At 47.1% G+C, this 22,104-nt stretch overlaps 1 protein-coding gene across 1 annotated transcript in view; it reads right to left on the reverse strand.

The window, feature by feature from the left end:
- Nucleotides 1-22,104, reverse strand: part of cdr2l (cerebellar degeneration-related protein 2-like) — an 82,252-nt gene that overhangs the window by 41,421 nt on the left and 18,727 nt on the right. The window contains exons 3-4 of the mRNA XM_072482978.1: nucleotides 2,539-2,687; nucleotides 64-228 (exon numbers count right to left, since the gene is read on the reverse strand). Coding sequence (XP_072339079.1) covers nucleotides 64-228; nucleotides 2,539-2,687 — 314 coding nt within the window. The remainder of the gene's footprint in view (nucleotides 1-63; nucleotides 229-2,538; nucleotides 2,688-22,104) is intronic.

Below are 22,104 nucleotides of genomic sequence, written 5' to 3' on the forward strand. Positions count from 1 at the left end.
AGATTCCTATCTTCTGGTTTACGAGGGTCAGTTTCTACCTCTGCACCGTCTGCAGAATGTTACCTGGGCTTAGCACACAGTTCCTTCAGGCAGGGGAATGTGTGGATAGTTTTCCGGCGTTCCCTCTTATCCCTGCGGACTCGCAGCTGATCACCGTTTCTCATTTCCTGCACCTGGCTTTGAAGCACATCCACTTGGTTCTGTAAACCTTCAATTGTTTCCATCAATCTGCAGCCAATCACAGGGAAAATGTTACAGTTATTCAGACAAACCAAACACTCCAGTACAGGTACAGGACGGGGTTAGATACAGAGTAAAACTTAGAACAGCACAGTGGCGCAGTGGTTAGCACTGCTGCCTCACAGCACCGAGGACCCGGGTTCGATCCCAGCCCCGGGTCACTGTCCATGTGAAGTTTGCACATTCTCCCCATGGGTCTCACCCCCACAACCCAAAAAGATGTGCAGGGTAGGTGGAATGGCCACGCTAAATTGCCCCTGAATTGGAAGAAACATAATTGGCTACTCTGAATTTATAAAAAAATCCAGAGTAAAACTTATTCTACACTGTCCCATCAAACACTCCCAGGACAGGTACAGCATCAAACACTCCCAGGACAGGTACAGCATCAAACACTCCCAGGACAAGTACAGCATCAAACACTCCCAGGACAGGTACAGCATCAAACACTCCCAGGACAGGTACAGCATCAAACACTCCCAGGACAGGTACAGCACTGGGCTAGATACAGAGTTGATCTCCCTCTACACTGTCCCCTCCAAACACTCCCAGAACAGGTACAGCACGGTGTTAGATACAGAGTTGATCTCCCTCTACACTGTCCCCACCAAACACTCCCAGGACAGGTACAGCACGGGGTTAGAAAGAGTAAAGCTCCCTTTACAGTATCCCCTTCAAACACTCCCAGGACAGGCACAGGACGGGGTTAGATGCAGATAAAGCTCCCTCTACACTGTCCCCATCAAGCACTACCAGGACAGGTACTGCATGGGGTTAAATACAGAGTAAAGCTCCCTCTATACTGTCCCCATCAAACACCCCCAGGATAGGTGCAGCACAATGTTAGATACAGAGTAAAGTTCTGTTATCCAGACTTGTTGATGTGCCATAGCCCCAGCCTGAGAGCAGTGCCCTGGACTGCGCCTCTGTAATCTTCCATTTCTGACATCGAACTTGTTTCTGTGGATTGAGGAGACTAGTTTACAGACTCATACCCACAAGAAACTGGGTTGGAATCTTATTTCATGTAGCAGCCAACAGACTTACAGATTTCTGAATTCTGCAGTCAGACTGAGGGGGTGACCATGATACCTAGAATCCTCGTGTCTTGCAGCATTCCAAGGGGCCATTCAGTCCATCATGCCTGCTGGCTCTTTTAAAGATCTATCTAACGAGTGTCGCTATCCTGTTCACTTCTCCAAAGCCCTGCAATTATTTCCCCTGCAGTATTTATCCAGTCCCTTTTGAAAGTGCCCATTGAATTTGCATCTTTCACCCTCTCGGGTCGTGCATTCCAGATCACCATAACTCACTGTGTCACAGTCCCTCTCTTTCTTTCACCAATTGCTTCATATCTGTGTCCTCTGGTTACTGACCCTGCTGCCCCTGGAAACGATTTCTCCCTCCACTATTAAAACCTTACACCTCCATTGAATCTCCCTATAACCTTCTCTGCTCGAAGGAGAACAATCCCAGTTTCTTCCGCCTCTCCACAGAAGTCTTTCCCCTCTCATACCATTCTTGTAAATCTCCTCTGCACTCGCCAAGTCACTGACGTCTTTCCCAGATCTGAACACCATACCCTGGCTCAAGCCTAACCAGTGACTCACAAAGGCTCAACATAACCCGCTTGCTTTTGTACTCCAATTAGGGGCAGCACGGTAGCATTGTGGATAGCACAATTGCTTCACAGCTCCAGGGTCCCAGGTTCGAATCCGGCTTGGGTCACTGTCTGTGCGGAGTCCGCACATCCTCCCCGTGTGTGCGTGGGTTTCCTCCGGGTGTTCCGGTTTCCTCCCACAGTCCAAAGATGTGCAGGTTAGGTGGATTGGCCATGATAAATTGCCCATAGTGTCCAAAATTGCCCTTAGGGTTGGGTGGGGTTACTGGGTTATGGGGATAGAGTGGAGGTGTTGACCTTGGGTGGGGTGCTCTTTCCAAGAGCTGGTGCAGACTCGATGGGCCAAATGGCCTCCTTCTGCACTGTAAATTCTATGATAATCTATGAAAGCCCACTTTTACTTTGTCTAATACTCTTCATGACTTATCCTGACTCCATTAAAGACCATACACTCGAGGTCTCTCGCCTCCTGTATCCCCTTTGAAATTGTACCATGTAGCTTATATTGCCTCTCCTCGAGGCTAGGATTGAAACCCTGTTCTTCCCAAGAAGTCATGTACTGATGGGACCTGATGGCTCGTTCAAACCCAGCACCAGACTGATGATTGGTCAGGCTCTGCCAGGTGTAGCCCAGTGCCCGAGGAGGATGTGGGCTCACGCTGCCCTGGTATACTCACCGGTCAATCTTCTGCTGTGATGCCTTGCTGTCCAGTACCAGTCTCTGGTTGTGGAGCTCCAGGTCGCGTGCTGTCACATCCAGCTGCTCATACACCTTGGCATGCTGCTCGTTCATCTGCCGTAGCATCTCTAGCTGTTTGCTGAGGTACTGGGAGACAAGGATACAAAGCAAACTGAACGTAGAATTGGCTTTTTGGCCTGAATGGCCCATGTGTTCTTATGTTACAGAGAATTCTCCAGTTGGGTATGATCGTAACCAGGAGTAGAAAACCTGACTGATTTTACCTCTCTGACTGACACAGGGGCACTCTGTACCATTCTGAGTCAGCAGTAGCCAGTGACTGATTTACTGAAACCCCCTTATCCAGTTGTCCTCCTGTATTTTTTATATATTATCACAATATTGTCCACATATATCTCCTGAGAGAAACTTTGCCTCAGTTAGGTAACACATCTTTCATGCTGGCTGCACTCACACATAGAGAAATTGACGTTCTATCTCCAGAAGTCTCGTGACTGTAGAGTCATACTGCAGAGAGAGAGAGGCCATTCAGCCCACAGCACCTGTGCCAGATCTTTGGAAAAAGGTATTGAATTCGCCCTACCTTTTACCCATAATTCAGTAAATTATTCCTCTTTAAGTATTTATCCAGTTTCCCTTTTGAAACGAACTGTTGAATCTCTTTGCGCATTTTTCAGGCAGCACATTCCAGATCACATCAACTCACTGCGTAAAAAAAAATATTTTTCCCTCTAGAACTTCCACCTCTTTGCCTTAAATCTAGTTACTGACACTCTTGCCAGGTGGATTTGGTTTCATAGAATTTATCATAGAATTTGCAGTGCAGAAGGAGGCCATTCGGCCCATCGAGTCTACACCGGCTCTTGGAAAGAGCACTCTACCCAAGGTCAACACCTCCACCCTATCCCCATAACCCCACCCAACACTAAGGGCAATTTGGACACCAACGGCAATTTATCATGGCCAATCCACCTAAGCTGCACATCTTTGGACTGTGGGAGGAAACCGGAGCACCCGGAGGAAACCCACGCAGACACGGGGAAAATGCGCAGACTCCGCACAGATGGTGACCCAAGCCGGGAATCGAACCTGGGACCTTGGAGCTGTGAAGCAATTGTGCTATCCACAATGCTACCGTGCTGCCCTGTTTCTCGTATCAACTTGATTAAAACGCCTCCCAAATCGGAACCTTGATTAAATCTCCACTTTAACCAGCTGTACTGCAATAGGAGCATCCCAAGCCTCACTGTATCACTGAAGTTCCTCATCTCTGGTTTAATTCTAATAAATTAAGTGGGTTGGTGCGGACTCGATTGGCCGAGTGGCCTCTTCCTGCACTGTATGTTTTATGTTCTAAATGTACTCTGCACTCTCTCTAAGGCATGGATGTCCTACCTAAAGTGTGGTGGTACCTTTAATAAGGACACAGGGATTTCACACTGAGTAAAATAAGAAACAAAGTTTTATTTACACATACGATATACACACTATCCGGTGGACCCTTAATGGGTTCCGATTCTGATTGGTGCCTTACTGGCCGACCTTTTATACATCAGTTAATTGAGATACCCCACTCCCAGCGGGAGAGCTCGTACTCCGCAAGGAGCACAGGGATTGCGCAGAACGATAGCATAGTGGTTAGCACAGTTGCTTCACAGCTCCAGGGTCCCAGATTCGATTCTCGGCTGGGTCACTGTCTGTGCAGAGTCTGCACATCCTCCCCGTGTGTGTGTGGGTTTCCTCCGGGTGCTCCGGTTTCCTCTCACAGTCTAAAGATGTGCTGTTTAGGTGGATTGGCCATGATAAATTGCCTTTCGTGTCCAAAAGGTTAAATGGGGGTTACTGGGTTACGGGGATAGGGTAGATACGTGGGCTTGAGTAGGGTGCTCTTTGTAATGGCCGAGGCAGTCATGATGGGCCGAATGGCCTACTTCTGCACTGTAAATTCTATGATTCTATGAAAAGCACTCCCATCCCGTAGGTCCCGTGCAGGATATTACAGTGCCAGAACTGGACACAGTGATCTGACTGAAATCCAATAAGTGATATATGGTTTTGCATAATCGAAGGAACTGAAAGTGAGTCAGCCTGCAGTGTGGTGAGATTGTGCAGTCAAAGACAAGTCAACATGTCATGACATGTTGGAAAGAAAGCCCCTGCAGAGATTTGGGGGAGAGGGAGGGCAGTGAGTCAGCAGGGGAACAGTTTGAAATTTGCAGTGGCTCCTTCGACCCTCGGCAGGAAAAGGGGATGATGGTGAGGCGCACACACAGGCGCACATGCACATGGGCGCACATTGACACACACAGACGCGTTCCTGCACACAGGCGCACACACACGCGCAGAAACTCGCACATGGAAGCACACACAGAAACATGCACATAGGCGCACACACCAGACGCGCACACTGATGCACACGCACACACGTACAAGAACACAGGCGCACACACAGATACACGCACACACAGGGGCACACGCATGCAGACACGCATGCAGAGGTGCATAGAGATGAATACGCACATACCGATGCATGCACGCACAGATGCACACACATACACGTGCACATACATGCACATTGATGCACACGTAGAGCAGAAAAGCCTCAGGGTCCATCCATGTTGAGCTAGATGCACTGAACCATGGGTCCACTGCCCCCTGCTGATAAATATGTGTGTTTCTTCACCATGGTGAAAAGCCCATTAAAAAGCGGTAAAAAAGCAGAACTTGTTTCCACGGGGAGTGGGTGAAGTGTATGGTATAGATGCATTTAAGGGGAAACTAGACAACCATATCTGTGAGAGCAGGGAAGAGAGAATTACTACACAGGATTTAGATGGGAAACGATGGGAATACAGCATAACGGTTTAGAGGGATATGGGCCAAATGCAGGCAAATGGGGTTAGCTTAGGAGGGCTTTTTGGTTGGCATGGACCAGTTTGGGCCGATGGGCTGTAGATTCTATAAATCTATAAACAGCAGCAATGACTGGCTGGATTGCGAGGACTGTTTCTGTCAAGTTTGTTCTTTGTGCAGTAATCACTGTGTTGGTTCATTCAATGCGAACCAGTTCCGATGGAAACAGGACCCCTTCCTGAGTGAGAGGATGGGGGATGCTGAGCATCTCAACCTCTTCTTTATTCAGAATGTTTTGTGAGGGCCATGAAGAATCCAGTTATGAGTTTAATAGAGTCAGACAGAAAGTAACTTTATTTACAAGAATATGTACATAGGGCCAGTAGTTCACCACTGGTTCCCTCTCCAGCTAATACCACACTGGCCAGCTCTATTTATACAGCTGTGCTGCTAATGATCGCCCCACCCCCACTCCTTGGGGGAGTTTATATTCCCTGAGTGACTCAGAGGGAGGGAAATGAGGGGGGGGGGGGGGGGGGGGAGTGAGGGAGAAAGAGAGAGAGAAAGAGAGAGCGCGCTGCTGCAGAGAAAACGCCTACAGAGTGATTCTGATGACAGAATATCATTACTTGAACTGTGAGGCAGATCCTTGATTTGTTAACAATGGAGCCACAGGACCTGTAGGAGCCAGGATTCTGGTGGCACAATGCAAGGAGACAGCAGTTGGCATGGAGCCGCTTTGTGAAACATTCCCGCCGCCTCTCACACTCTCCGTGCTCCAACATCATCAAATACTCTCTCTCTGCTAAAAGCACAAACTCCAACAGAACACCAGCTATGCCTCCATGATAACACTCACAATTTGCTCACTCCTCTGGTTTGCAAGTTATATTTCATTTCAATGAAGGGAGGTACAAACATGGAGTGAGGAGGGCGGAAAGCTGAGTGTCTATAGTGCTGATTGATTCCTGCATGGTAGCAATGAGCAGGTGTGGACGTCGTGGATAGCACGTTTGGCGAGTTGGTCACACCGCAGGTGGAAGGTACTGAGGGAGATAGAAAATGGGTGACCAAAAGACAGAGCAAGAGTAGGAAGGTGTCCTCTGCGGTCATCTCCCTGCAAAACATATATACCGCTTTGGATACTGTTGAGGGAAATGGCTCACCAGGGGAAGGTAGCAGCAGCCAGGTTCATGGCACCGTGGCTGGCTCTGCTGCGCAGCTGGGCAGGAAGAAGAATGGCAGGGCTATAGTGATAGGGGACTCAATTGTAAGGGGAATAGGCAGGTGGTTCTGTAGACGCAATCGAGACTCTAGGATGGTATGTTGCCTCCCTGGTGCAAGGGTCAAGGATGTCTCGGAGCGGCTGCAGGACATTCTGGGGGGGTGGGGGGGTGGGGGGGGGGTGGTGAACAGCCAGCTGTCGTGGTGCACATAGGCACCAACGATATAGGTAAAAAACGGGACGAGGTCCTACAAGCTGAATTTAGGGAGCTAGGAGTTAAACTAAAAAGTAGGACCTCAAAGGTAGTAATCTCAGGATTGCTACCAGTGCCACGAGCTAGTCAGAGTAGGAATGTCAGGATAGAGAGGATGAATGCGTGGCTCGAGAGATGGTGCAAGAGGGAGGGATTCAAATTCCTGGGAAATTGGAACCGGTTCTGGGGAAGGTGGGACCAGTACAAACCGGACGGTCTGCACCTGGGCAGGACTGGAACCGATGTCCATGGGGGGGTGTTTGCTAGAGCTGTTGGGGAGAGTTTAAACTAATGTGGCAGGGGGATGGGAACCGTTGCAGGAAGTTGGAAAGTAGTAAAACAGGGACAGAAATAAAAGGCAGTAAGGGGGAAAGTACAAGGCAGAGAAGCCATAGTCAAAAATCAAAAAGGGCGACAGTACAAGGTACAGTGACTGAGGGGAGCTCAGTGAATAGGACCAGGAATACTAAAAGAAATAAAACGGGAAGTGAAAACATTAATGGTAAGCGACGCGGCAGGTTGTTACAGGAAGATATGGGTTCAACGACAAGGAAAATTAGGAGAAAGGTTAAGAGGAAATATAACTTAGGAGAGGTTACTGATCGAGGTGTTAAGATTCAGAACAGAGGTAAAAAAGCCAACATAAGTGTACTTTACCTGAATGCTCGTAGTATTCGGAATAAGGTCATTGAGTTGATGGCGCAAATCATCGTGAATGACTATGATTTAGTGGCCATTACTGAAACATGGTTAAAGGATGGTCACGACCGGGAGTTAAATATCCAAGGGTATCAAACTTTTTGGAAGGACAGAGTGGATGGTAAGGGAGGTGGTGTAGCTCTGTTATTTAAGGATGACATCCGGGCAACAGTAAGGGATGACATCGGTGCTATGGAGGATAAGGTTGAATCCATTTGGGTGGAAATCAGGAATAGTAAGGCGAAAAAGTCACTGATAGGAGTAATCTATAGGCCACCAAATAGTAACATTATGGTGGGGCAGGCAATAAACAAAGAAATAACAGATGCATGTAGAAATGGTACAGCAGTTATCATGGGGGATTTTAATCTACATGTTGATTGGTTTAACCAGGTCGGTCAAGGCAGCCTTGACGAGGAGTTTATACAATGTATCCGCGATAATTTCCTAGAACAGTATGTAATGGAACCTACGAGGGAACAAGCGGTCCTAGATCTGGTCCTGTGTAATGAGACAGGATTGATTCAGGATCTCATAGTTAGGGATCCTCTCGGAAGGAGCGATCACAATATGGTGGAATTTAAAATACAGATGGAGGGTGAGAAGGTAAAATCAAGCACTTGTGTTTTCTGCTTAAACAAAGGAGATTACAATGGGATGAGAGAAGAACTAGCTAAGGTAGACTGGGAGCAAAGACTTTATAGTGAAACAGTTGAGGAACAGTGGAGAACCTTCCAAGTGATTTTTCACAGTGCTCAGCAAAGGTTTATACCAACAAAAAGGAAGGACGGTAAAAAGAGGGAAAATCGACCGTGGATATCTAAGGAAATAAGGGAGAGTATCAAATTGAAGGAAAAAACATACAAAGTAGCAAAGATCAGTGGGAGACTAGAGGACTGGGAAATCTTTAGGGGGCAACAGAAAGCTACTAAAAAAGCTATAAAGAAGAGTAAGATAGATTATGAGAGTAAACTTGCTCAGAATATAAAAACAGATAGTAAAAGTTTCTACAAATACATAAAACAAAAAAGAGTGGCTAAGGTAAATATTGGTCCTTTAGAGGATGCGAAGGGAGATTTAATAATGGGAGATGAGGAAATGGCTGAGGAACTGAACAGGTTTTTTTGGGTCGGTCTTCACAGTGGAAGACACAAATAACATGCCAGTGACTGATGGAAATGAGGCACAGGAAAACAGGTGAGGACCTTGAGAGGATTGTTATCACCAAGGAGGTAGTGATGGGCAAGCTAATGGGGCTAAAGGTAGACAAGTCTCCTGGACCTGATGGAATGCATCCCAGAGTGCTAAAAGAGATGGCTAGGGAAATTGCAAATGCACTAGTGATAATTTACCAAAATTCACTAGACTCTGGGGTGGCCCAGGCGGATTTGGAAATTAGCAAACTGTTTTAAACACCACTGTTTAAAAAAGAAGGTAGGTAGAAAGCGGGTAATTATAGGCCAGTGAGCTTAACTTCGGTAGTAAGGAAGATGCTGGAATCTATCATCAAGGAAGAAATAGCGAGGCATCTGGATGGAAATTGTCCCATTGGGCAGACGCAGCATGGGTTCATAAAGGGCAGGTCGTGCCTAACTAATTTAGTGGAATTGTTTGAGGACATTAACAGTGCGGTAGATAACGGGGAGCCAATGGATGTGGTATATCTGGATTTCCAGAAAGCCTTTGACAAGGTGCCACACAAAAGGTTGTTGCATAAGATAAAGATGCATGGCATTAAGGGGAAAGTAGTAGCTTGGATAGAGGATTGGTTAATTAATAGAAAGCAAAGAGTGGGGATTAATGGGTGTTTCTCTGGTTGGCAATCAGTAGCTAGTGGTGTCCCTCATGGATCAGTGTTGGGCCCACAACTGTTCACAATTTACATAGATGATTTGGAGTTGGGGACCAAGGGCAATGTATCCAAGTTTGCAGACGACACTAAGATAAGTGGTAAAGCAACAAGTGCAGAGGATACTGAAAGTCTGCAGAGGGATTTGGATAGGCAAAGTGAATGGGCTAGGGTTTGGCAGATGGAATACAATGTTGACAAATGTGAGGTTATCCATTTTGGTAGGAATAACAGCAAAAGGGGTTATTATTTAAATGCTGCTGCTGTGCAGAGAGACCTGGGTGTGCTAGTGCATGAGTCGCAAAAAGTTGGTTTACAGGTGCAACAGGTGATTAAGAAGGCAAATTGAATTTTGTCCTTCATTGCTAGAGGGATGGAGTTTAAGACTAGGGAGGTTCTGCTGCAATTGTGTAAGGTGTTAGTGAGGCCACACCTGGAGTATTGTGTTCGGTTTTGGTCTCCTTACTTGAGAAAGTACGTACTGGCACTGGAGGGTGTGCAGAGGAAATTCACTAGGTTAATCCCAGAGCTGAAGGGGTTGGATTACGAGGAGACTGGGACTGTACTCGTTGGAATTTAGAAGGATGAGGGGGGATCTTATAGAAACATATAAGATTATGAAGGGAATAGATAGGATAGATGCGGGCAGGTTGTTTCCACTGGCGGGTGAAAGCAGAACTAGGGGACATAGCCTCAAAATAAGAGGAAGTAGATTTAGGACTGAGTTTAGGAGGAACTTCTTCACCCAAAGGGTTGTGAATCTATGGAATTCCATGCCAGTGAAGCAGTAGAGGCTCCTTCAATAAATGTTTTTAAGATAAAGATAGATAGTTTTTTGAAGAATAAAGGGATTAAGGGTTATGGTGTTCGGGCCAGAAAGTGGAGCTGAGTCCACAAAAGATCAGCCATGATCTCATTGAATGGTGGAGCAGGCTCGAGGGGCCAGATGGCCTACTCCTGCTCCTAGTTCTTATGTTCTTGTGTGTGGCAGGACTGGACACCCTGCAGAAAATATCAGCAGTTGGGCTTTTAATTCCCTTCAGGTTAAAAAAACTGTTTAACTTGTTGGGAGTGTGAGCTGTTAACACTGTGGTGAGGTCATCGGGGTATCTTTCATGGAATCACGACAGTGCAGAAGCAGGCCATTCGGCCCATTGAGTCTGCACCAACCCTGTGACAGAGCATTCCACACAAACCCACTTCCCAACCTATCCCAATAACCCCTTAACTTAACCTGCACATCCCTAGACACTAAGGGAAAATTTAGCAGAGCCAATCAACCTATCCTGCACGTCTTTGGACTGTGAGAGGAAACCAGAGCACCCGGAGAAAACCTACACAGACACGGGGAGAACGTGCAAACTCCACACAGTAACCCAAGGCTGGCAGTGAACCTGGGTCCCTGGTGCTGTGAGGCAGCAGTGCTAACCCAAATTTAATAGTTTATCTCCTTAACTACCAAGATTTAATGGCAGTGACCGAGACTGAGATGCTGTTTGTGCCAAACAGTAATTTCTGGAGATTTTAAAATCAAAACGTGTTTCGTAATCTCTGAACCTGATTTGTGCATTAGTAATGCCAAGCACCATTACCATGCTGTTAAAGATCCTATAGAAACAGTGTCCATATCTTTCGAGCAAGATCCAACCCATTACATGCAGTGGAATATCAGGCAGCAGCTACTGTTTCACCGAGAGTGCTTCAGTTGTTGCCCAACACTCCCAGGACAGGTACAGCACGGGGTTAGATACAGAGTAAAGCTCCCTCTACACTGTCCCCATCAAACACTCCCAGGACAGGTACAGCATGGTGTCAGATACAGAGTAAAGCTCCCTCTACACTGTCCCCATCAAACATTCCAGCACAGGTACAGCACGGGGTTAGATACAGGGTAAAGCTCCCTCTACACTGTCCCCATCAAACACTCCCAGGGCAGGTACAGTATGGGGTTCGATACAGATTAAAGCTCCCTCCCTAAAAGGGTCATGAAAGGTCATTGGCAAACAGGATTAAGGAAAATTCCAAGGCTTTTTACACGAATACAATGAGTAAGAGGGTAGTTAGGGAAAGAGTTGGCCCAATTAAGGACAGGGGAGGGAATCAATGCGTGGAACCAGAGGAAATGGGCGAGGTACGTACTGATTGATTACTTTGCATCAGTATTCATCAAAGAGAAGGACTTGGTGGATGATAACTCTGGGGAAGGGTGTGTCGATAGTCTGGGTCACATTGAGATCCAAAAATAAGTTTTGGGTGTTTTTAAAAACATTAAGGTAGATAAGTCCCCAGGGCCTGATGGGATCTACCCCAGAATACTGAAGGAGGCAAGGGAGGAAATTGCTGAGGCCTTGACAGAAATCTTTGCACCTCACTGGCTACCAGTGAGGTTCCAGAGGACTGGAGAATAGTAATGTTGTTCCTTTGTTTAAGAAGGGTAGCAAGGATAACCCAGGAAATTACAGGCCAGTGAGCCTTGCGTCAGTGGTAGGGAAATTATTGGAGAGGATTCTTAGAGACAGGATGTACTACCATTTGGAAGCAAATAGACGTTATTAGCGAGAGACAGCGTGGTTTTGTGAAGGGAGGTCGTGTTTCACTAACTTGATCGAGTTTTTCAAGAAAGTGACGAAGATGATTGATGAAGGTAGGGCAGTGGATGTTGTCTATATGGACTTCAGTAAGGCCTTTTACAAGATCCCTCATGGCAAACTGACACAGAAGGTGAAGTCTCACAGGATCAGAGGTGAGCTGACAAGATGGATACAGAACTGGCTCGGTCACAAAAGTCAGAAGGTAGCAGTGGAAAGGTACTTTTCTGAATGGAGAGCTGTGACGAGTGGTCCTCAGGAATCAGTGCTGGGACCTTTGCGGTTTGTAGTATATATAAATGATTTGGAGGAAAATGTAACTGGTCTGTTAGTAAGTTTGCGAACGACAAAAAAGGTTGGCAGAATTGCAGATAGTGATGAGGACTGTCAGAGATACAACAGGATATAGATTGGCTGGAGACTTGGCGGAGAAGTGGCAAGCCATGATGCAGTTGTATACAACCTTCGTTGGGCCATACTTGGAATATAGTGCAATTCTGGTCACCACACTACCAGAAGAATGTGGAGACTTTGGAGAGGGTATAGAAGAGGTTTACCAGGATGTTGCCTGGTATGGAGGGCATTAACTATGAGGCGAGGCTGGAGAAACATGGTTTGTTCTGACTCGAACGATGGAGGTTGAAGGGCGACCTGATAGAGGTCTATAAGATTATGAGGGGCATATGCAGAGTGGATAGTCAGAAGCTATTTCCGAGGGTTGAAGAGACAATTAATAGGGGGCACAGGTTTAAGGTGCGAGGGGCAGAATTTAGGTGAGAGGGGGAAAGTTTAAGGGAGATGTGCGTGGAAAGTTTTTTACGTAGAAGGTGGTGGGTGCCTGGAATGCTTTGCCAGCGGAGGTGGTAGAGACGGGCACGAAAGCATCATTTAAGATGCATCTAGACAGATATATGAACGGCGGGGAACAGAGGGAAGTAGATCCTTGGAAAATAGAAGACAGGTTTAGATAAAGGATCTGGATCGGCGCAGGCTGGGAGGGCCGAAGGGCCTGTTCCTGTACTGTAAATTTCTTTGTTCTTTGAGATTTGCAAGGGAATTTTTTTTTTTTTTTTTTTTTTTTTTTTACACAGAGGGTAGTGGATGCCTGGAACTCACTGCCGGAGGAGGTGGTGAAAGCAGGTACGATAGTGACGCTTAAGGGGCATCTTGACAAATACATAAATAGGCTGTGAATAGAGGGATACGGAACCCGGAAGTATAAAAGGTTTTAGGTTAGATGGGCAGCATGGCTGGTACAGGCTTGGAGGGTCTGTCCTGTGCTGTACGTTTCTTTGTTTTTTGTATACTGTTCTCATCAAAAACTCCCAGGGCAGGTAGAGCACAGGGTTAGGGACAGAGTAAAAACCGCTCTACACTGTCCTCATTGAAAACCCCAGGACAGGTACAGCACGGGGTTCGATACAAAGTAAAGCTCCCTCTACACTGTCCCCATCAAACATTCCCAGGACAGGTAGAGCATGGGGTTAGATACAGAGTAAAGTTCCCTCTACACTGTCCTCATCAAAAACTCCCAGGACAGGTAGAGCACGGGGTTAGATACAGAATAAAACAGGTGCATGGAAACCCTTATCACCTCCAAGTTGCACATCATGCTAAATTGAACCTATATCATTGACCTTCATCGAGGCTGGATAAAGATCCTTCCTGCAGCTTCCTCTCTAACAGCCCTGTACAAACATCTACACTGCATGGGTTGCTGCAGTTCTAGATCTTTTTGGCTTAGACACTCTTAAAATTTGCAGATGACACAAAACTGGGAAGTATTGTGAACTATGAGGAGAATAGTGATAAACGTTAAGAGGACATTGCTGGTGGGATGGGCAGAGACATGGCAGAGTTAATGCAGAGAATGTGAAATGATACATTTAAATGGGTGTAGGAGCAGAGCAACCCGGAGGTAAATGTACAAAAATCATTGACTGGTAGCGCAGGTTGAGTAAGTGGCGAATAAGTCACACACGATTGTGGGATTTATAAACAGAGACAGAGAGTACTTGGTTAGGGAGAAATAGCTTCCGTCTGTGGGAGGACTGAGAACCCAGAAAATACCAATTCAAGTTGATTGCAAAAGAAGCAATGATGACATAAGGAAACACTTTAAGGGGTTAGGATCCGGAAGATGCTGCTTAGGAATATGGGGGAGGCAACTTCAATCAAGGCTTTCAAAAGGAGATTGGATAATTATCTGGAGAAAAATTTGTCAGGTTATGGGGAAAGACAAGTGGAGTGGGTCTTCTCGAGATCCAGCACAAACGCGATGGGTTGAATGGTCTCCTTCTATCCTGTAATCATTTTGATTCTAGGTAGCTCACCTGTACTTTCTCTAGAGCAACAAGGACAAATGCTGGCTTTGTCAGCAACACCCACATCCCCAGAATGAATTAAAACAAGGATAGATTTGCAAAATTGTGAAATATTAATACATAGTACAGGTGATGGAGAGAACCAGGGTTTGTCCACCATCTGGCACAGGCCTGCAGTCTCCAGGAATCAAAGATAAATCTCCAGAACATTGCAGTGTGCGACCCTGGAGAAAAAAGTCATCAGGACATTAAAAAAAAGATTGTTTTTAAAAATCTTTCTGTGTCATTGGGGGGGGGGGGGGGGGGGGGGGGGGGCACTGAGTTGAGCTTCAGTTGGTCATGGGGATGGGGAGGGGAGAGTGAATGGGGGGGGGGGGGTTGAAGACTGGGGGAGGGGTTGAGTTGAGCCCCAGTTGGACAAGAGTCAGGGAGTCTGTCAGGCTGGAGTGGGGAGTGGCTGAAGACAGTTCCGGAAAGTCAACCTTTGGACCCTGGTCTTTATCATCTACATTAATGATTGTTGGACACAGACACGATGGAAAAGTGACAAAATTAAGATAGAGAGGGTAGTAAAGATAAAAAAAGATTATTTCAACTGGTTATCCAGCCTGCTAGACAGGCGATACGTGGAAAGCACACCAGGGAAATGCAAACAAATAATAAGTGCTTTTCTCTCAGTCCACTTCAGAAGAGAGTAAACAATACACAGACAAAAATAGACCGGCGGACTGGAAAGTCCAACAATCAGATATTAAGCATGTCGACACTTCACAATGTACGTGTGAGAGCAGATTTAGAATATTGTACTCTCTGCTGCTCATAACAGTTGCGAATGTGCAGGGAATGGGTGCAGAGAATGAGTGACAGGAAAGAATTGAGAGACTGAAAATTCACATTCTGTAGAGGAGCCGTTAAATATTAAAGAGGATGCACAGGAGGGTCTATAACTGCTGGGGAAGAAGGGGCTTACATTTAAGCTCTTTTTTTTCTTGTTTTATTCGCAAGTTATCTAGAGGGAATGACAGGGAAGGCAGTGCAATGTTCCTCCTGCAGAATGTTTGAGGGGAGGGATGCCGTCAGTGTCCCTGCTGATTTCACCTGTGGGAAGTGCACCCATCTCCAGCTCCTCAGAAACCGCGTTAGGGAACTGGAGCTGGATGAACTTCGGATCATTCGGAAGGCAGAGGTGGTCATAGATAGAAGCTTCAGGGATGTAGTTACTCCGAAGAATAAAGATAGATGGGTGACGGTGAGGGGGCTTGGAGAAAGCAGTCAGTACAGGGGTCCACTGTGGTCGTTCCCCTTAGTAATAAGTATACCGCTTTGGATACTGGGGGGGAGGGGGGGGGCTTACCAGGGGTAAGCCATGGGGTACAGGTCTTTGGCACAGAGTCTGTCCCTGTTGCTCACAAGGGAGGGTGGGGGGGGGGGAAGGAGTAGAGCACTAGTCATTGGGGACTCCATAGTTAGGGGGACAGATGAGAGATTCTGTGGGATAGAGAGAGACTCGCGGTTGGTATGTTGCCTCCCAGGTGCCAGGGTCCGCGATGTCTCGAATCGTGTTTTGGGGATCGTTAAGGGGGAGGGGGAGCAGCCACAAGTCGTGGTCCACATAGGCACCAACGACATAGGTAGGAAAAGGGATGGGGATGTAAGGCAGGTATTCAGGGTGGAATCTGAGAGCTAGAACAAACAGAGTTATTATCTCTGGGTTGTTACCTGTGCCACGTGCTAGCGAGACGAGGAATAGGGAGAGAGAACAGTTGAACACGTGGCTACTGGAATGGTGAAGGAGGAAGGGATTCAGATACCTGGATAATTGGGGCTCATTCTGGGGTAGGTGGGACCTCTACAAACAAGATGGTCTACACCTGAACCAGAGGGGTACCAATATCCTGGTGGGGGGGGAAATTTGCTAATGCTCTTCGGGAGGGTTTAAACTAATTCAGCAGGGGGATGGGAACCTGAATTGTAGCTCCAGTGTACAGGAGGTTGAGAGTAGGGAGGTCATGAGTAAGGTTTCAAAGTCGCAGGAGTGTACTGCAGGCAGGAAGGTGGTTTGAAGTGTGTCTACTTCAACGCCAGGAGCATCCAGAATAAGGTGGGTGAACTTGCAGCATGGGTTGGTACCTGGGACTTCGATGTTGTGGCCATTTCAGAGACATGGATAGAGGAGGGACAGGAATGGTTGTTGCAGGTTCCGGGGTTTAGATATTTCAGTAAGCTCAGGGAAGGTGGTAAAAGAGGGGGAGGTGTGGCATTGTTAGTCTAGGACAGTATTACGGTGGCAGAAAGGACGTTTGATGAGGACTCGTCTACTGAGGTAGTATGGGCTGAGGTTAAAAACAGGAAAGGAGAGGTCACCCTGTTTGGCATTTTCTATAGGCCTCCGAAAAGTTCCAGAGATGTAGAGGAAAGGATTGCAAAGATGATTCTGGATAGGAGCAAAAGTAACAAGGTAGTTGTTATGGGGGACTTTAACTTTCCAAATAATGACTGAAAACGCTATAGTCCACTCCAGATGGGTCAGTTCTTGTCCAATGTGTGCAGAAGGGTTTCCTAACACAGTATGTAGATAGGCCAACAAGAGGCGAGGCCCACATTGGATTTGGTACTGGGTAATGAACCAGGCCAGGTGTTAGATTTGGAGGTAGGTGAGCACTTTGGTGATTGTGACCACAATTCGGTTACGTTTACTTCAGCGATGAAAAGGGATAGGTATATACCGCAGGGCAAGAGTTATATCAGGGGGAAAGGCAATTAAGATGCGATGAGGCAAGACTTAGGATGCATCGGATGGAGAGGAAAACTGCAGAGGATGGACACAATGGAAATGTGGAGCATGTTCAAGGAACAGCTACTGCGTGTCCTTGATAAGTATGTGACTGTCAGGCAGGGAGGAAGTGGTCGAGCAAGGGAACCGTGGTTTACTAAAGTAGTTGAATCACTTGTCAAGAGGAAGAAGGAGGCTTATGTAAAGATGAGACGTGAAGGTTCAGTTAGGGTGCTGGAGAGTTACAAGTTCGCCAGGAAGGACCGAAAGAGAGAGTTAAGAAGAGACAGGAGGGGACATGAGAAGTCTTTGGCAGGTAGAATCAAGGATAGCCCTAAAGCTTTCTATAGGTATGTTAGGAATAAAAGAATGGCTAGGGTAAGAGTAGGGCCAGTCAAGGACAATAGTGGGAAGTTGTGCGTCGAGTCCGAGGAGATAGGAGAGGCGTTAAATGAATATTTTTCGTCAGTATTCACACAGGAAAAAGACAATGTTGTCGAGGAGAATACTGAGATTCAGGCTACTAGACCAGAAGGGCTTGAGGTGTTAGCAATTCTGGAAAGTGTGAAAATAGATAAATCCCCTGGGCCGGATGGGATTTATCCTAGGATTCTCTGGGAAGCTAGGGAGGAGATTGCAGATCCTTTGGCTTTAATCTTTATGTCATCATTGTCTACAGGAATAGTGCCAGAAGACTGGAGGATAGCAAATGTTGTCCCCTTGTTCAAGAAGGGGAGTAGAGACAACCCCGGTAACTACAGACCAGTGAGCTTTACTTCTGTTGTGGGCAATGTCTTGGAAAGGATTATAAGAGATAGGATTTATAATCATCTAGAAAGGAATAATTTGATTAAGCATAGTCAACACGGTTTTGTGAAGGGTAGGTCGTGCCTCACAAACCTTATTGAGTTCTTTGAGAAGGAGACCAAACAGGTGGACGAAGGTAAAGCAATTGATGTGGTGTATATGGATTTCAGTAAAGCGTTTGATAAGGTTCCCCACAGTAGGCTATTGCAGAAAATATGGTGGCATGGGATTGAGGGCGATTTAGCAGTCTGGATCAGACATTGGCTTGCTGGAAGAAGACAAAGGGTGGTGGTTGATGGGAAATGTTCAACCTCGAGTTCAGTTACTTGTGGTGTACCACAAGGATCTGTTTTGGGGCCACTGCTGTTTGTTATTTTTATAAATGACCTGGAAGTGGGCGTAGAAGGATGGGTGAGTAAATCTGCAGATGACGGTGGAATTGTGGACAGTGCGGAAGGATGTTGCAGGTTACAGAGGGACATAGATAAGCTGCAGAGCTGGGCTGAGAAGTGGCAAATGGAGTTTCATGCAGAAAAGTGTGAGGTGATTCATTTTGGAAGGAGTAACAGGAATACAGAGTACTGGGCAAATGGTAAGATTCTTGGTAGTGTGGATGAGCAGAGAAATCTCGGTGTCCATGTACATAGATCCCTGAAAGTTGCCACCCCGGTTGATGGGGTTGTTAAGAAGGCGGACGGTGTGTTAGCTTTTATTGGTAGAGGGATTGAGTTTCGGAGGCGTGAGGTGATGATGCAGCTGTACAAAACTCTGGTGCGGCCGCATTTGGAGTATTGCGTGCAGTTCTAGTCGCCGCATTATAGGAAGGATGTGGAAGCTTTGGAAAGGGTGCAGAGGAGATTTACCAGGATGTTGCCTGGTATGGAGGGAAGATTTTATGAGGAAAGGCTGAGGGACTTGAGGCTGTTTTCGTTGGAGAGAAGAAGGTTAAGAGGTGACCTAATAGAGGCATACAAGATGATCAGAGGATTAGATAGGGTGGACAGTGAGAGCCTTTTTCCTTGGATGGTGATGGCTAGCACGAGAGGACATAGCTTTAAATTGAGGAGATATAGATATAGGACAGATGTCAGAGGTAGTTTCTTTACTCAGAGAGTATTAAGGGCGTGGAATGACCTGCCTGCAACAGAAGTGGATTCGCCAACATTAAGGGCATTTAAATGGTCATTGGATAGACATATGGATGATAAGGGAATAGTGTAGATGGGCTTTAGATTGGTTTCATAGGTCGGCGCAACATCGAGGGCCGAAGGGCCTGTACAGCGCTGTAATGTTCTATGTTCTATTATATAGCGCCTTTAACAGCCTCCGGATGTTCGAAAGCATTGCACAGCTGAGGTGTAGTCACTGTAGACAAATTGCGCACAGCAAGATACCACACCTTCGAGCAGTCCACAGTGTGACCCTGATCCCTCTGCATAATGAAGCTCCATGCCTGCTGGAGGAACAGAAACTCATCTCTTGATTGCACACTTCACTGCACAGCCATTGGACCCAACATTAAGTTGAGCAATTTCCGATCGTAAGCTCTGTCCACATTCTCTTCATGCTTTTTGCTTTCAGACAGCAGCTGTTGATAGGAATTTTGTTTTCCTCCATTTACACCTCTTCTAGACTCAGTTTTTTTTATTGTCCATTACCATCTCCACTTGCCTTGCACCATCATATCTTTTGCTTTTTCATCTTTGCCACCTTCCACGCAATAACAGACTTTCCTCTTTTTCTTTCTGCACCCTCGCCTCTATATTTTCTTAAACATGCTCGATCTCAAAATTTTCCCAGTTCTGATCAAAGGCTATTGACATGAAATGTTCGGCGCGATAAAGCTTCCTAATCTCACCCGACTCGGTGACACGATGAGGCCATTAAATCTCCCGAGACTTGCGACGTCGGAATGCCTCGTGAGGTCTAATGAGACACCAACTCATTAATAATAATCTTTATTGTCACAATAGACTTACATTAATACAGCAATGAAGTTACTGTGAAAAGCCCCTAGTCGCCACATTCCGGAGCCTGTTCGGAAGAGAGAGAGAGAGGATTCAGAATGTTCAAATTACCTAACAGCACGTCCTTCAGGACTTGTGAGAGGAAACCGGAGCATCCGGAAGAAACCCACGCAGGTACGGGGGGGAATGTGCAGACAGTGACCCAAGCCAGGAATCGAACCCAGGACCCTGGAGCCGTGAAGCAAATGTGCTAACCATTGTGCTACCATGCCACCTTAAATATGTTGTTGCCCAATTCTCCCGAGGCCTGAGAACAAACGCCCGTGCCTGGAAGACCTCACCATGGTGCCGTTTAGCACTGGTCCACGCAAACATGGACTAGGCGTAATGGTACATGGGAAGGTCTCCAAGGTCACTGGAGACTCCTGGGTCGTCTGGGCAGGGTGGGTCCCAGCTGTCCCTCTGGCAGCTGGGCACCTTGGTGGGGGGGGGCCTTCAGCGACCCCACAGCGGGGTGTCCTCATAGGGTAATGCCCATGTGTGCGAGGGGTGACAATGTCCATGAATAGTGGTTGTGGGGGACCCAGAATCTCGCTTAGTGATCTGGGCATACTTTCAAAATGTCTCCCCGATCTCAAAACAGTCGGTCTCACTAGCGGGTTCAGCTCCCAAGTGATGACAAAATTTCTAAGTGTGGGCATGACCAGGGAGAAACTCCCCAAAGCCCCAGAAAAATTACTAAGGGCGAGATCGAACCAAATGGGAACTATGTCCAATAGTGAGCACGTTTACCCACGTTTCCAGCACTCGCAGCGCCAAGAATCACAACGCTATCTAATGCGACTCTGGTTAGATATGGGACCTCAGTGGGAATGTGCGGCCGAGGCCGCATTTTGTCCCATTTCCTGCACAGCGGAGTCCCGCTCGCCAAAACCTCTCAGTGCAGGGAGAGATTGGGACGCCATTTTAAAATGATATCTCGATCTCTTGCCCCCTGAACCCCACCCCCAAAGGCTCCAACTCACCTATAAGGAGGTCCTGGCCCCCTCTTCCCCCCACCCCCCAACTGCACCCTATCTCATATGCAAAGGACATAATTATTGTTATTATTGTTAATCTCCACCATGCAGAAAATGCCAGCCAGGCACCTTGGCAGTGCCACAAGGGCACCTTGACAGGGTGCCAGTGGCAGGCTGGTACCAGCAGTACCAGGGTGCCATCCTGCCCAGAGAACTAGCACCTCAGGGCCTCTGATCCCCTGGGAGACCCACACAAGTGCCGTTCCGTCTGGCCCCCATTTGTTGGGGCTAGTACTGAATGGCGCTCGCCTGGGTTCTCCAAGGCGAAGGGGATATATGCCAATGCTTTGGGTAGATCAGGGGAGTGCAGATTAGAGATATCTCGTTCCAATATGCAGATTTGCCAAAAGGTGATCCTGCCCACAATGGACAGGCCTCACATTGCACATCTCGCGAGGCGTGGTGAGCCAGGTGGATCCCGGGAGCGCAATCTCCCGCCATTTACCAGCCACAATGCGCAGTGGCACGCTGCTTTTCAGACGCAGTGTGGCCCGTAGGATCGTGCCCAAGTGTGGTTGAATAGCGGTGTGGATCTCACCCAAAAAGCCAGTGGGAAACACACTGCCAAACGTGCACAAGATGACACTTAGAAATGTTTCAGTTAAATCGCACCCGTTAATTCACAGTTGCTGCCTGAGCTGTCAAGAAATGGTTTCCACTGGCAGAAGAACCAGGGTCGACACGATGAGAATTTTTCCTACACAGTGAGTTATGATGTTAGTAGAGGCGGTTACCTCACGGCAGCGAGGACCCGGATTCGATCCTGGCCCCAGGTCACTGTCCGTGTGCAGTTTGCACATTCTCTCTGTGTCTGTGTGGGTCTCACCCCTACAACCCAAAGATATGCAGTGTAGGTGGATTGGCTGCGATAAATTGCCACTTAATTGGATTTTATTTTTTTAAAGAGCGTATTACTGAGGGCAAGGTTGTCAATTTGATGTACACGAACTTCCAAAGGACGTTTGATAAAATGCTGCAGAACAGGCTTGTCAGCAAAGTCAAAGCCCATGGCATAAAAAGGAGCAGTAAGTGGCTGGGTGACAGGGAACAAAGGTTGTTTCTTGGGCTGGAGAAAGGCATCAGTTATTAGGACCATTGCTATGCTTGATCGGTGTTAATAACCTAG

The sequence above is a fragment of the Scyliorhinus torazame genome, chromosome 18, assembly GCF_047496885.1.
Source record: "Scyliorhinus torazame isolate Kashiwa2021f chromosome 18, sScyTor2.1, whole genome shotgun sequence".
In the NCBI taxonomy this organism is placed as follows: Eukaryota; Metazoa; Chordata; class Chondrichthyes; order Carcharhiniformes; family Scyliorhinidae; genus Scyliorhinus; species Scyliorhinus torazame.